The sequence below is a fragment of the Mustela putorius genome, unplaced genomic scaffold (assembly GCF_011764305.1).
Source record: "Mustela putorius furo isolate JIRA1106 unplaced genomic scaffold, ASM1176430v1.1 tig00000179_pilon_pilon_pilon, whole genome shotgun sequence".
Classification (NCBI taxonomy): Eukaryota; Metazoa; Chordata; class Mammalia; order Carnivora; family Mustelidae; genus Mustela; species Mustela putorius.
The window spans coordinates 12,014,248-12,028,779 of record NW_025421305.1 but is presented as its reverse complement, the minus strand read 5'-3'; the positions used below and the strand labels follow the sequence as shown (position 1 = coordinate 12,028,779).

At 44.4% G+C, this 14,532-nt stretch overlaps 2 protein-coding genes and 1 long non-coding RNA gene across 4 annotated transcripts in view; 1 reads left to right on the top strand and 2 right to left on the bottom strand.

Annotated features, from left to right (window-relative positions):
* ERICH6B (glutamate rich 6B) overlaps nt 1-767 on the top strand; it is a 61,003-nt gene extending 60,236 nt beyond the window's left edge. Inside the window, exon 15 of the mRNA XM_004759221.3 lies at nt 541-767. Coding sequence (XP_004759278.1) covers nt 541-756 — 216 coding nt within the window. The 3' untranslated portion in view covers nt 757-767. The remainder of the gene's footprint in view (nt 1-540) is intronic.
* On the bottom strand, nt 38-4,705 carry LOC106006527. The gene is made up of 4 exons (XR_001180627.2): nt 4,030-4,705; nt 3,189-3,243; nt 745-2,552; nt 38-630 (listed from the first exon to the last, which is right to left on the bottom strand). It is a non-coding gene; the product is annotated as an uncharacterized LOC106006527 (long non-coding RNA).
* A 704-nt stretch (nt 4,706-5,409) lies between these two features.
* Nucleotides 5,410-14,532, bottom strand: part of COG3 (component of oligomeric golgi complex 3) — a 72,990-nt gene continuing 63,867 nt past the window's right edge. For both annotated transcript variants that reach the window (XM_004759222.3, XM_013059811.2), the window contains 3 exons: nt 11,743-11,870; nt 10,611-10,709; nt 5,410-7,357 (listed from right to left, as the gene is read on the bottom strand). In XM_004759222.3, the coding sequence (XP_004759279.1) occupies nt 7,328-7,357; nt 10,611-10,709; nt 11,743-11,870 (257 nt within the window). In that variant the 3' untranslated portion in view covers nt 5,410-7,327. The remainder of the gene's footprint in view (nt 7,358-10,610; nt 10,710-11,742; nt 11,871-14,532) is intronic.

Below are 14,532 nucleotides of genomic sequence, written 5' to 3'. Positions count from 1 at the left end.
AAAGGGACACCACATTATTGTAAGGATTAAATAAGGTACTAGTGTGAGAACATTTCATAAGCTGGATACGTCACAGAAACAGAACACACTGCTATGCCCCTTTATTGTTTCCCCCTCCAGGAGACTCTTTGCTCAGGCTCTGTAGCTCAGGCTCTTTGCTCAGGCTCTGTAGTTTCCCGCCTGCAGTAGAGCTTGTCTCCCCCACCCCACTTCCACGGTGGGAATCCATGGGGAGGAGCCGGACAGTCCCAGGAAGACAGCCTTGGCCAGGCAGGCTGCACAAGGGCCCCAGAGCTGGTAACCCATTGGTTTAGGGTCAGGCTTGAGTGTAGTCTCAGCCTTCATCCCTGTGGCTGTGTGGTCACAGGCCTGGGCCAAAAAAGGGACGTGTTGCCAGTGACAAGGCTGGGAGCACAAATTCGCCCTGGAGCGAGTCTCCAGAGAAAACTCAGTCCTGGTCCACGGGGCCTAATCCTGGGGTGGAAAGCATGGTGTCTGGGCAGCATTCATCCTCACGGAGCTCTCTGTGGATTCCCACAGTTCGTAACCCCAGAGGCGCTGAGTGAAATGAAGCAGAAGGCCATCCTGGAGGTAGAAATTGTTTCAACAGCTCGGAAGATGCAGGTCCTCCTGGGGAAAATGAATAGGATCCTGAATTTCTTGACCATCCCTGACTTGGAAAACTTCATCAATAATGCCAGGATCTTGCCAATCGACAACGTGGAACCGAAGGAGAACTCTCACCTCCCAAAGTAGGGTGGTCACCACGTCGTGCTGGGGCCTTTTCCTGCCACCGAGGACTGTCTCAGGAAAGTTACCAGGAGTGCTGAGGAAAACCCCAGAGCCCTGTGGATGTCCCTTGAGAGTTGATTTGTCATTTGGGACTTACCACAGCTCCTTGGTTTGAAAAAAGAATCTGTAGCTGGGCACAGAAAAACCCTCACCCGACAGCATGAGGAGCAAGTTGTTTCAGTAGGCAATACCCGTCAACCCCTGTCCCATCCGCCCTCACTGGTCACCTTTTTTGGTCACAAAATGCAGGCCTTTTGCAGCCTTCCTCTGTACATGGGTTGACTCAGTATGGAGACAGTCTCAAAGCATACCTCTGCCCGTCATTGGCTGTGTGACCTGGGGCAAGTCACTTTATGCCTCAGTTTCCTTGCCAGCAAAGTGGGTCTAGATACCCGGGAAGTTCTCACTAACCCTAACATCATCACAAACACCCATCTCTCACGTCTGCCAAGACACAGGGAGACCCAGACAGTGACCCAACGCCAGACTGCTGCAGGTCCCCTAACCCAGGAGCCCATCGGGAGCCCGAAAGCACACACACTCAAACCCCCTCCACTAGCTGGGACACTTCTGGTAACAGCCACTAATTCAAGGAGGTAAAGCAAAAAGGGACATGAGTCATATGGACAGAAGGTGCAGTGGGTCTCAGAAAAGGATCAGAGCATGGGAAGTCCCCAGAAGCTAGATGACTTCCATTCCCATCTCTGTGACATTCTTCAGGACATGTTGTCTATGCCCCTCACTTCATGTGGTTTTGCCTCCCCATGTCTCAAAAGACACCAGAGGTGTCTGATTGGCCTGGCTTAATCGGGAAGCCATTCTTGGTGCAGCCCCACGTGGTAAGGAGGGTGGAGCTATGTCTTGACACCTATGCACTGGGAGGGGCAGGAGTTTCTAGAAAAGGAGGACTCAGGAGCTGGGCAGCCCCCTCCAGTGTGCCTTTTATAGACCCCAGGGCATGGCAACTTCCCAGGATGACCTCCACTGCAGCCTAAACTGAGATGAGATAGGAAAACCCTTCCAGCCAGCCAGCCCAGCCTGGCAGCTGGCCATTCCCTGCTGTGACAATGACACCAGAGTCCCACCTTCATGGCCCTGCCCCCTTGCTGATCTCACACTGCCTGCGACCAACCCTCACTGGAAGTCACCATGACCCCGAACCATGACAACCCAGCAGCTGGGGGAGCCCTGGAGGTGAAGGCAGGGAGTGGGGTTGGGGGGTGGGGCGTCCACAGTCACCCCCACTATTTGCCACACCTTGCTGTCCTCAGCTAGAACAACAGTCACTATGGGGCAAGGACATGAGCCATAAATGACAGATGACCACCGCAGCAGCCCACACTCACAAGCCCACAGCAGAGCTTCAGTGTGCCCTGTGGGCTCCACACTCATGTTGCACGCACAGAAGCCCTTTTCCTCACCCACCACGAGAGGCAGAAGCTTCTGAGTGGGTTTCAGCAACAAGAAAGTCTCCCCCCCGCCCCCGAGCAAGGAGCCCCTGTTTCCTCACCTGGAATAGCAGGGCAGTCCTGGAGCTCACCTCACAGAGCCACATGCCAGGGGTCAGAGGCAGTGGCATGGAGAAGACATTGTGCTCCCTGCTTCCCGAGTGGGTTCCCACCATCATCAGCCAGCTCCCCTCCATCCCTGATCATCCTCTTCCCACCAACCTGCAATCATCCTGCTACTCACATAGAGCTTGTGAACAGGCCGCCTCACCGGGGTGTTTTGCCCAGTCAGTCCTGTCCCATTGGCCAATCCTTCAAAAGACCAGAAATCTCACATAGCAGCACGGGGTTCCTGGTCCTCTGGGAACCATGGCTCAGTGCCACGGTCACCAGAGAGTGGACTCCGGGACTGTCCTCATGAAGGAAGGCGAATCACCTCACAGAGTGGTAAGGAAGTAAAGTCCCCAGCCAGATAGATGGCCAGGAACTGCAGAGATCAAGGACTCCTCCCCCCGACACCGGCACTGGGTGCCATCCACCACAGAAACTTACTGTTCACACTTCTAGAGCCTGGAAGGCCGAGATCAAGGGCTTCCCTCCAAAGGCCCGAAGGGAGTGTGTGTTCCAGCCCCGATTGACTTCTGGGTCCTGGGCTTGAGACAACACACTCCAGGCCTCACCTGGCCTTCTCTGTGGGTGTGCATCTCTGAGTCACAGTCCCCGTTTTTATATGGACACCAATCACATTGGATGGGAGCTGATCTATGCCAGTATGGCCTCATCTGGACTAACTGCATCTCCAACAGCCTATTTCCAAACCAGGTCACATTTCTAGGCACTGGGGGTTAGGACTCCAACACAGGAATGTGGGGCGGAGACGGGGGCACCTAATTCAACCTGTAACACTCTCTGCCTCACACCCTGGGCCCTTGCCAGGCCCTCACCTACCTGAGGGGACAAATCCTGCCTGACCTCCATTCTCTCTTCAGTGACATGGCTTCTCCTGGAAACGAAAATGAACAAAAAGCTGGGCTGTTTATGAATACCAACCTCTTCAGTTACACACAAGGGTCCTCTGAAGAGTAACAATCAGTGACTGCCCCAAGGCACACGGGGCTTCCTGCAGTGCCCACAAAATTACTAACAAATTCAGTAACTAATTAGGCCATGCAACAAATACACACTGAGCTTCCACCATGTGCTCAAGGTCGGAAGAGAAAGGAACAGGTTGCCCGCCCCCGCCCCCAGCGTTGAGGGGGGGGTGGTTTACAGACTTGGGGATCAGTGAAGCAAGCAACAGCAAAACAATGCAACTGTGGCTTTGGGGAGGAGCCCAGCACAGCAAGGACCCTGTGTGAGAGGGAAGGGGTAGTGGAATGAAGCGTGGGGGTGAAGGCGCATGATGGGCGTGCTTGGAAGGGAAAGAAGAACCTCGAAGAGCCCCCACCAGCACCAAAGCTAGGGATGGAAGCCCGCTGGCTTTGGGAGGGTGTGGGGGTACTTCACTGGAGTGCTGGGGAGCTGCCAGCTTTCACTCGGATCAAAACTCACTATAGAGCAAGAACCCCCAGAACCCCCCGCGCTGCCACAGCGACCGCGTAGAAGGAAAAACTGACAGGCCAGCAACAGGAGGCCCCTTCTCCTGCGCCTTACAGTGTACCTCCAGCACCCCACAAAGCCTAACCTTGCACCCGCTGGGCGAGGAGGAATATTCTCAGGGCCCAGCTCCAGAGTGTCCAATGAGGGCCCAAAAAGGTGGATTTGGAGCCGAGAGGCCATAAATCAGTACCTGGAACAGAGACGGTCTTCTGAGTCTGCCCGCGATGAACGTGTTGTGGGGACACTCAGTCCAGGACCACAGCAGCGGAGTCCACACCCACTCCTTCCGTGTTGAAGGAATAGCTACATCAGTGGGACTTTCTGCCTGTATCCCTCTGCTCCTGGAGCCTCTGGTATGTCCCCGGCCAGCGCCCCATTTCCTTCCGACAAAGCCCTTTCCGGCCCACGTGAGACAGTGACGTCATCTGGCACATGCGCTCACGGACCCAGACCAGCCTGGAGCATGAGCAGGGAGGAGCCGAGGAGACCCACCTGCCCTCAGAAAAGGTGAACAAGTGGAGAGACGAGCCACCACCAGGAGAAAAAGTGCTCCCGAGAGGAAACAATGAAGTTCCTCCTCTCCTTTCTGAGAAGCACCATTCTCTCACCAACACACCACGGGTTCCAGTACAAATGGCCCCTTTTTAAAAAATGAAGGTTGACTATTCTTTCTTGTAATAAATTGCATTAGAGAATTTAAAGACATGGGATTGTTAAACCAGGGGGAAAATACAAACTCATTTTTATTTCTACTTACGTAACATTAAATTTCAACACGACTATGCGCTGAAGATGCACAGGAAATTGGCAGTTTTTGCAAACAAAGAAAAAAATTATCTTTCAACTAATGAAGCATTAAGAGGCTTCAAAAAATGTCTTCCCACAATAATTATCTTACCAAAAAAAAAAAAAAAATCCACACAGTACAGGTAAAACTGGGGAAATGTGAACAGACTGGTGGGGTGTACTTTTGTCCATCTTCTGCTTGTGATAACCTGTTCTACTTTCGCAAGATGTTACCACTAGGAGAAATCCAGGGAAAGGTACACAGAGTCTCCCTGTATTACATCTTGGACAACTACATGTGAATCACAAGCTAGCTCAATAAAAATTTCAATTAAAACATTATTTTTAGGGGTGCCTGGGTGGCTCAGTGGATTAAGCAGCTGCCTTCGGCTCAGGTCATGATCTCAGGGTCCTGAGATCGAGGCCCGCATCAGGCTCTCTGCTCAGCGGGGAGCCTGCTTCCCTCTCTCTCTCTCTCTGCCTGTCTCTCCGTCTGCTTGTGATTTCTCTCTGTCAAATAAATAAATAAAATCTTTTAAAAAAAATTATTTTTAGGGGTGCCTAGGTGGCTCAGTTGTTAGGCATCTGCCTTCGGCTCAGGACATGATCCCAGGGTCCTGAGATCAAGCCCCACATCAGGCTCCCTGCTCTATGGGAAGCCTGCTTCTCCCTCTCCCACTCTCTCTGCTTGTGCTCTCTGTCAAACTGATAAAATTGTAAGAAAAAAAAATTTTTTTTAATTATTTTTAAAAAGAATCCATACAACAGACATGTGAAGACAAAGTAGGAAGCAAAAATCTTTATTTTTTAAAAAATTCACATTTATTAAAAACTGCAATTTCTAGCCAAATAATATAAAGCATTTTAAATTATTTGAAAGTATGTACACGTTTTGTATAAGTAAACACCTGAAACTGTACAGATTTAAACAAATATTCATTTAGCCAACAAGTTGGATCACTATTACCTACTCAGCACTTTCTACGATGTTTGAGTGTTTCAGAAAGAAAAGATTCAAAACACAAGAATGAGTGCCATCAAATATTTTTATCCTTAAGAATGTAGCCTGCTCTGTACATCAAATTAAATCAGTCACAGTACTGTACAATAATCATGCCCTCATTTCTTTGGAAAGGCTATTTAAAAAATCAAATGTACATACAATACAGAAAACAGGATATTTTACAGTTTATTTCATTAAACATGTATTTAAAATAGTTAAGTGGAAGTAAATACAATCTTCCTGATTCATTCATTTCATGTCAAAGAATGAATATGGACCCTCTTTCCCTTCTATCTTCCCAAAATAGACTATTAAGCTCTCTCAAGCCACATTCATCACCAATTTAAATGGAGTTGAAAAACAAATGACCTGTTTAAAATGACAGACATCAGGATATGTAACCTAACTACACACTACAAGAGTCTGCTGCAACGGGACAAGTCCTGTAGAAGGAGGTCTGCTGGCTACATTCCAGAACCTTCTCCAGTGTTCCCTCTCTGGATAGTGTTTGAATAACTGAAAATTCCTTCTGAACCAAAAAAGCAGCTTATGTGAGGTGAAACCCATCCGCTCAGAAAATAGGTGTTTGTAGGAAAACTCATAGATGTGCATAATTTATCTGATGATCCCTGAATAATACAGTAGATTTTAAGGGGTGGGCCACCTTCATCCTCCTCACCTTTGTTGGTAAAATGTATCCTGCTGTGACAGGGCTGCACCTCCATGACACTGGTACATAGCACAGCCAATGAACAAACACATGGGACATGAAAGTGTTCACTGTTGAAAGAACTATTCATACCGAAGGCAGTGTACAGAAAGCTGGTAACCCTCGCCTTTATACGTGAGATACATGATTCAGCAGGCTGCCTCCTCTCCCTTACGTGCCAGATTTAAAACAACCTAATTGGTGCTTCCCACTCACAAACACAAACTATTGTACCATGAAGATGATCATTAAACATACCGCACGTATCTATTATGAGGAGGCTCCAGGCCCTGCATTTAAACATTCTGCACCTAAGCAATTCAGGGAGTACAGAGGCTGGAACCTTACACGGGATCCTTGCATCTTCAAACTACCTCACATCATCAAACACATAGAAAGAGAACACCCCATATTCCCAGGAAAGCAGAATGTGTTCTCAGATGCACCCAATCTACTCCAAACGAAACTTCAAAGTGCTAGGAGAAACATTACATTAAATAGAGTGTAGGAGTAAGATTTCTAGAAGTAAAAAATAGCCCCCGTGGAATCTCTGTGGCTCAAAGTATTGCAGTGTTTTGCACTTTAACAAACCGTACTTGTAGAAGCTTTCTAATTAACAGCGCTTCTGTGTAAAGCTCTTCTTTGCACTACTCTTGTAACCTAGTTTCATTGCACATCTTTTGCTAAGAACCATCTCCCTGTATGCCCACCATAGCTACCTCTAAAAAACTCACATTTCTCGTGACCTTTTCAAGAAGGCAGTTCTCACACTCCTAGATTAATCTTTGGCATTTTGATGTTTTTAAAAGAGAAACACCAATCTTCCAAACACTTTGCTTGTATTTCATGCTGCAGTCAGCACCGAGCAGCACGCCGGGGTGGCGCTTGAGGACACTCCCACATACGGTTCCTCGGCGTCCTGCAGGCTGCCGGACCTCCCAGCCCACTCCGACCGCACAGACGCTGACGTGCACAGCCCGGCCAGCCTGGTTATTTAGCAACGGACAGCAGGAGGTTTACCTGAAAAGCAAAGTGAAGGGCTATGTTAGTTCCACCGTGGAATACTAATCCTCAAACACAGAAGAAGAGAAAAAGTCTACGATTTTTTTTTAAGATTTTATTTATTTATCTGACAGAGAGAGAGAGAGAGCACAAACAAGGGGAGTGGGAAAGGGAAGGGAAAAGCAGGCTCCCCACAAAACAGGGTAAGCCCGATATGGGACTCGATCCCAGGACTCCAGGATCATGACCTGAGCCAAAGGCAGTGGCCCAACCAAATGAGCCATCCAGGCGTCCCAAAGTCTGAGATTTTTTAAGAAGCCAAATGAACACAGCTGAACCCGCAATGCTGGCCTGAGTCACCACACGGCCATTGGGCAGGGGGCTTTGTGGTGGTCTGGGGGAGGATGCCATACTCTATCACTGAATTGATGCCCTCAACTTATTTAGAATCCAGTGAAAATGACAGGAGGAAAAAACAAAAACAAAAACTACACACCAACCCTGAGAAGGGATAGAAATAGATCTAAATTATCAATTTCACCTTTTTCTGTGCAGAGTGTGTTGTGGGAAGAAGCGTGTGTAAGCTGAATTCCTTGAATGACCATTTTAGATACATAAAAACAGGCGTAAAGAGTGAATTTCAGCACAAACCCGAACTCTGAGCCCTAGAGACCCCAACCACTTGTGAAGGAGGGCAGGACATGGAGCCAGCCCCCAGGAGAAGCAGAGAAACCCACCTGGGAGAGAGCAGGGGAACTGCAGTCTGCCCATGGCCAATCTGGAACCCAAGCCCTAGAAGACGTGCAGCCAAATGAACCTGGCAGGGAACCCTTTGACATAACACAAACTATTTTGGTAATCAAAATAATCGCCCCCTCATCTCTTCTATAAAACTGTATCCCCAATGAGAGGGACTCTCCATCACCTCTGTGTTTTTCCTGCCCAAAATACAAAACCTCAATCTAATTATGATGAAACAAACACCAAGCTACACAGAATGATGGGCTCTGTCACTGGTTTTCAAACTACAGGCTGTGACCCACTGGTGCATCATGAAAACAATGTACTGGCTCATCAAGTGAACAGGGAAGAGAGCCAGAGCAGAGTAATCTGAATTATATGCAATGTGACTGATTACTGTCAAACTTTTAAGTTACGAACACACACACACACACACACACACACACACACACAAAACATGTATCTTGCTGGCAGGAGTCCAGCAGGGCCCAGGAACTCTGCATGTTCTTAGCAAGCCCTGTCTGGCTACCCCACGTCTACACTCCTGCAACTGACTACATATTACTGGAGAAAACAGACAACCATGCTGACTGGCCTCTCTTGGATTCATAACCACTGAACTCAACTGAGCCTTGCTCCCCAAATCTTTAGTACCCCCACATTTTTGTGATAACCTCTTCCTGTTTCACTCACAGACATGAAGCAATCAGATGAGAGCTTCTATTGTCCTATCGTGTTCACCGCCTCCCTATACACATGCCCAAACACTGGGCCTTCTTTCCTTTTGCAACTGAACACATGCACCTAACAAAGGCTCCATCCTCCTTCCGACTGTCCCTGAGATTCCATCCCCCCTTTGCTACTCAAGAACATTTTCCAGCATCAATTTTTCCCTTTCTCCGGATCCTCCGCATGAATATAAAAACATGTATTTTCTATCTTTAAAAGAAAAAAAAAAGAAAAGATAATCCAATAACAAATAAAACAAAGGAAGGAGAAGGCTGGAGGGGTCTGAAAGGAGAGCAAAACACCTCCAATTCTATCTTGTTCTAGAATGCTGACTTGGGAAGCATGTTAATATTTTATATTAAAAAAACTAAATCAAAATGGTGGGGGAAAAAATCTCTAAACACTGAAACAAACCTAACTATATATCAAGTTAGTGGTATAATCACAGAGAATACAATGACTTCAAGTGACTCTTAAAAAAAGCATTTTAGGGGCACCTGGGTGGCTCAGTTGTTAAGCGTCTACCTTGGTCTCAAGTCGATCCCAGCATCCTGGGATCAAATCCCATACTGGGCTCGCTGCTCAGCGAGGAGCCAGTTTCTCCCTCTCCAGCTCCCCTGTGCTGGTGTTCCCTCTCTCGCTAGCCCTCTCTGTAATAAATGAATAAATAAATAAAGTATTTTAATTACAATCCTGGAACCACAAACACATCTTTTTAAAGTATGAACCATCTATCCATACAAAGGAATATATAAAGCCATAAAAAAGAATACAATTCTGATACATGCTACAATATGGAAGAGCCTTAAAAACAGTCTGATAAGAAAAAGAAGCCAGTCATAAAAGGCCATGTATTATATGATTCCATTTAATGAAATGTCCACAGTGAACAAATCCACAGAGACAAAAAATAAATTACAGAAGATGGAGGAGTGGGGAACCTGCTAAAGGGTATGAGGTTTCTTTTGAGTGGGACAAGAAAACGTTCTGGAATTAGATAGTGGTGATGTTGCACAACTTAGTGAATATACAAAAAACCAATGAAATTTTATGGCATATGAGTTCTATGTCAATTACAAAAAGACTCCATTTCCCTTCCAGCTACACTTTTTCTCTCCCAAAGTGATAAAACCCCCCAAAGACTCACCCTCACTCACTGCCTCTCGTCCCTTCCCCAACTCTCCACCTACTCCTCTCAGGCTCCATACCTTACTACTCTCTCCCATACCCTCTAGTCCTGACATATATAAAACTCCTAAGCTATACCAAACTTAAAACTGGAAATAAAATACCCTCCATAGCACCAGCCTACTCCTAATACATAATACATGCTCAAAAAAACTTGCTGGCTGTACTGAATGATAAATACAGACTAAGCTCTATATTCAGTTTTTCAAATTTAGGAAGAGAGAGGAAACAGAAACACTTCTAACATCAAATCCGTGAAGTAACTTTATTTCATGTGAAATGTGAGCCTCCTATCATGCATACTGTAAATAAAATTACTCAGCATCCTAAACACCATTATTTGAACTTTTCACAAACAGTTCGCTCATGTTAAACACAGCAATTTTCAATATCAGAAAGGATTAAAAAAAGCAATCAAAATTTATAAAGTCATCACTAAAAATTTGAGAGAGCAATTCAAAGTCTGAATTCTTGCTCATCAGAATAAAATAAGGTACAATTTTAAAATTAAAATTAAAAACATGGTTATACAAAGACAGACATTACCTACTCAAGTAAAATAACCAAATAATCAAGAATAAAAAGTAACAAGGATCTTCAGGTGATAGATTACCTGTTCCATAGAAGGACAAGCAATGATGTCCATATCTTCAGGGCTAAACTCTTCCTTTAACAAAACATGGAACTTCTGGAAGACTTGCTGAACATTATTCTTATAAAGAAAGGAAATCCCATTAAATGAGTTACTAGAAACATATGTGATCATCTCAAACATAAAGCACTAAGACTGTTAAATCTTTTTTTAAGTTTTCATTTAAATTCCAGTTAGTTAACATACAGTGTTACATTAGTTTCAGGTGTACAATATGGTAATTTAGCACTTTCATACATTAGTGGGTGCTCACCACAAGTGCCCTCCTTAAACCCCATCACCAATTTCATCCATCTCCCCACCCACCTCCCCTCTGGTAATCATCAGTTTATTCTCTATAGTTAAGAGTCTGTTTCTTGGTTTGCCTCTCTCTCTCTCTAAGAATATTAAATCTTAATGGTATTTGCCAAACAAGTAGAGGAAATGTATCTTTCATTGGATTACCAAAGACATATAATTCACATGCTAGCACAACCCAACTAAGCCTTATCAGATAATACTTCCTGGAAAAGCTAAACTCTAGTAAGCCCTGGCCCCCTCAGAGAATAATAAGAGCCTTCAGCAGCAATTTCTTACACAAAAGATAATAAAGTTCCCAGACACATAAAATGTACTTTAAAAACCAACCAATGCCTTCAGTAAAGATGTGAGCTCAACACAGAGCTGGAAGTTATGAGCACTAAATTTGCTCTGACATTTAATCCCTTGGCAGCCACTGCAAGCCATTTATTTCCACTACTCACCAGTAAAATGAAGCGTAATTCCTGAAATGCTGCTTTCTCAAGTACTGGGCCACATTCAATGTTAGGGTCTGATGACTTATTTATTTACTAATTTGTACTTTAAGGTCAAAATTACCTTGTCGCCAAAGGTAACAACATAAAGAACTTAAAACAAAGGCTGGGGTGGATATGATCAGGCCAGTGCTGGCTTTGTAATCCTCTCAGGAATTACAGTGATTATTAATCAACTTTACTAGAACAGTATACTAACACTTTTAAATGTCTACAGGAAGAGGAAAATGGTAGACAAGGCAAGAAATGAAAACTTGAAGAGACTGGACAACATTCAAGTAAAATATCACAATACTCACCCTCACAGGTTTAAACAAGATGAACTCTGTGTCTTTATTGGATAGGTACAATGACATACTTCTCAAAGTCAGAGGCAGCTTTGCTTTTATTGTCTTGTAGGCATTTGCTACAAGGTCACTGACCTTTGCTGGAAAGAATAAACCTCATTACTGTTACAAAGAAAAAGAGAAGAAACACTTCCATTTTCCTTAAGAGGGGAATAAGGGGAGAGAAAAACAGCAGAAGAAAGGACTCAATTTCTCCCCAAATTTTCTTTCCTTTTTCCTGTTTACTCACAAGTCCTATAAACATTCATTATCTTCTACATACAAAACTCTACTCCCCAAGGGTAAGGCAGTAAAAGAACTCCTCCAATACCCTTCAGGACATTCATAGGGGCTATACTATGGAGCCTTTGGAATTCAGAGATAGTTAAAATAAAATAAAAAATTATCTGCAGAGAGACAAAAATAAGAATCACTTCATTATGAATGAGCTTATTCATTTACAGAAGCGACTCACAGCAAGAGATGCTCTTTCGTCTTGTGGGATGATTCTGGAAACATCCACACATATTTAACGGTAACTAAAAATCCAACTGTTACTTTTTTTTTTTTTAAGATTTTATTTATTTATCTGAGAGACCTAGCACGCACACTCGCACATGAGTAAGAGGAGGAGGAGAGGGAGAGGGACAAGGAGACTCTGCTAAGTGTGGATCCTAACATAGGGCTCTATCCCAGGACCCTGAGATCATGACCTGGGCCAAAACCAAGATCACACACTCAACTAACTGACTGAGCCACCCAGGTGCCCCCATCTGTTACAATCTTACACTGTATTGGGACAGAATTCCAGAAAACTGTAACTGAAATAATTATGTAGGCTAAGTGTAGTGTCTGAAAAGAAGTACAAATGGAAAAGAAGAGTAGTTATCTTTATGAGGTCATTTAAAAGAGGAAACTACCTAGAAAGCTATGAAGAAAAAGACTGATTCATAATTACAAAGACCTTCAACTTCACTCATAATTAAAGAAATATATATTAAAACAACTGAGGTATTTTCAGATTGGTAAAAATCACTAAGCCTGTGAGTACCCACCCGCATTTGGTAAGGGTGTGCAGAAACAAGCCTTCTTACTCACTGCTGCTTGGGAGTATAAACCAGGCAATGTTTAGCAAAACTGAAACTACACATATATTCTATCACTTAACATGCTGCTACTAGAAATTTACCTTACAGATATACTTACAAAATACCAAGATACATGTATACAGGGACATCTATTAAATAATGGATGGGGGAAAAAAACTAAAAATATTTTAACAATTAACAGAATTATTAAAGAAATTATGCTAGAGTGATGCGTGCCATGCACCATTAAAGAGAAGGCAGAGAGCCAGATATGCCAGTACAGAATGGGCTCCAAGACACCAAGTCATGAAATGATCCCCAGGAACCTGATCAAGACTGCATGAACCAGTCACCTTGGGTTTCCAGGGCCCTAGACAAGTCCCTAGGTTGTTCCTGATGCTCCCACCCAAAGGCCCAAACATCCCTGACATTGCAGTGTGGGCATCTTGTCCTAGAGATGAAGAAAAAGCATCTCCACAGCTCCTCACGGCTACACGGAACAGAAGATACAAGAATGGAGTGAACTGGAGTGCCACTGCTCTCTCTGCCAAGCCCTCCTCCCTTAGAAAGACAGGGAAGGGGTTAATGACAAAGCAGCAAGCCCTGCTGCAATATGTCCTGTCATCAGCTTCCTCTCATCCACTCCTGCTTTACTAATGACTGCGCTTGTAATGCTGGAGAGCACAATACACCTAACACCGGGAGCTCCACTTGGATCCCACTTGAGAAAATGACAGCCCGTTTTGAGTGAAAGGGGATCTTTCCAAAGAGGAAAGAAAAATACATTAATAATGCATCAAGCCCCTGGGCTTAGCTATATTAAGTACACCTAGGCCTGTTTGTTGGTTTCTACCTATTTTAAGAAAGATTTATTGCACCCAAGAGTTTCATTTACATAAACATTCAAAATAAAGTCAGCTCCTATTTCTATATAAGTTCTATCAAAGACTGAAACCTTGAGCCAAAGTCCCAATTAATCCAAAGGTGGTCAGAATTCCTTCTAGAATTGTGCTGAGTTATGGAGTGAAAAGTGCGCTCCTGACTGTGAGAGGTCAGAACAGGCGGCTACTACTACAGCTAACTATGATTAGAGTTTCCAGGGTGGGGGCACCTGGGTGGCTCAGAGCCGTGAGGTCAAGGCCTGTCTGGCTCCGTGAGGATCCTGCTCAAGATTCTCTCTCTCTCCCCCTCCCCACCACCCCTCCCTACCCGCATGCTTTTGCACTCTTTCTCTAAAAATAAATAAAATCCATTTTAAAAAGAACTTCCGGTGTTATCAATAAAATAAATTGGTTTTCTTTCTTCTGACAGAATGTACTACTGCATCAAGTATGATCTCAGTTTGGTAAGATGTTATTTCAATCTCACATGATACAAAGGTATAGTAACCCTTGTAAACAGTAAAACAGTTACTGTCTCCATCACAGGTAAACAAAAGACCTAAAGCAGTGACAAAGTTCATATGCAATAAAGCAAATCAATGCAAACCCATATTGACATCATCAAAGTTCTTATGACAAATTGTTGAAATAAAATCTGCTCTTCCATTCAAACACAACTGATAATTCAGTATATTTACAAATCCTCCTCCGAGATGCACAGCTACTCTTTTAGCTTCTCAGTTCTAGTTCAACTTCAAATTATCCTGAGCCATTATTAAGAATAATCAAAAATT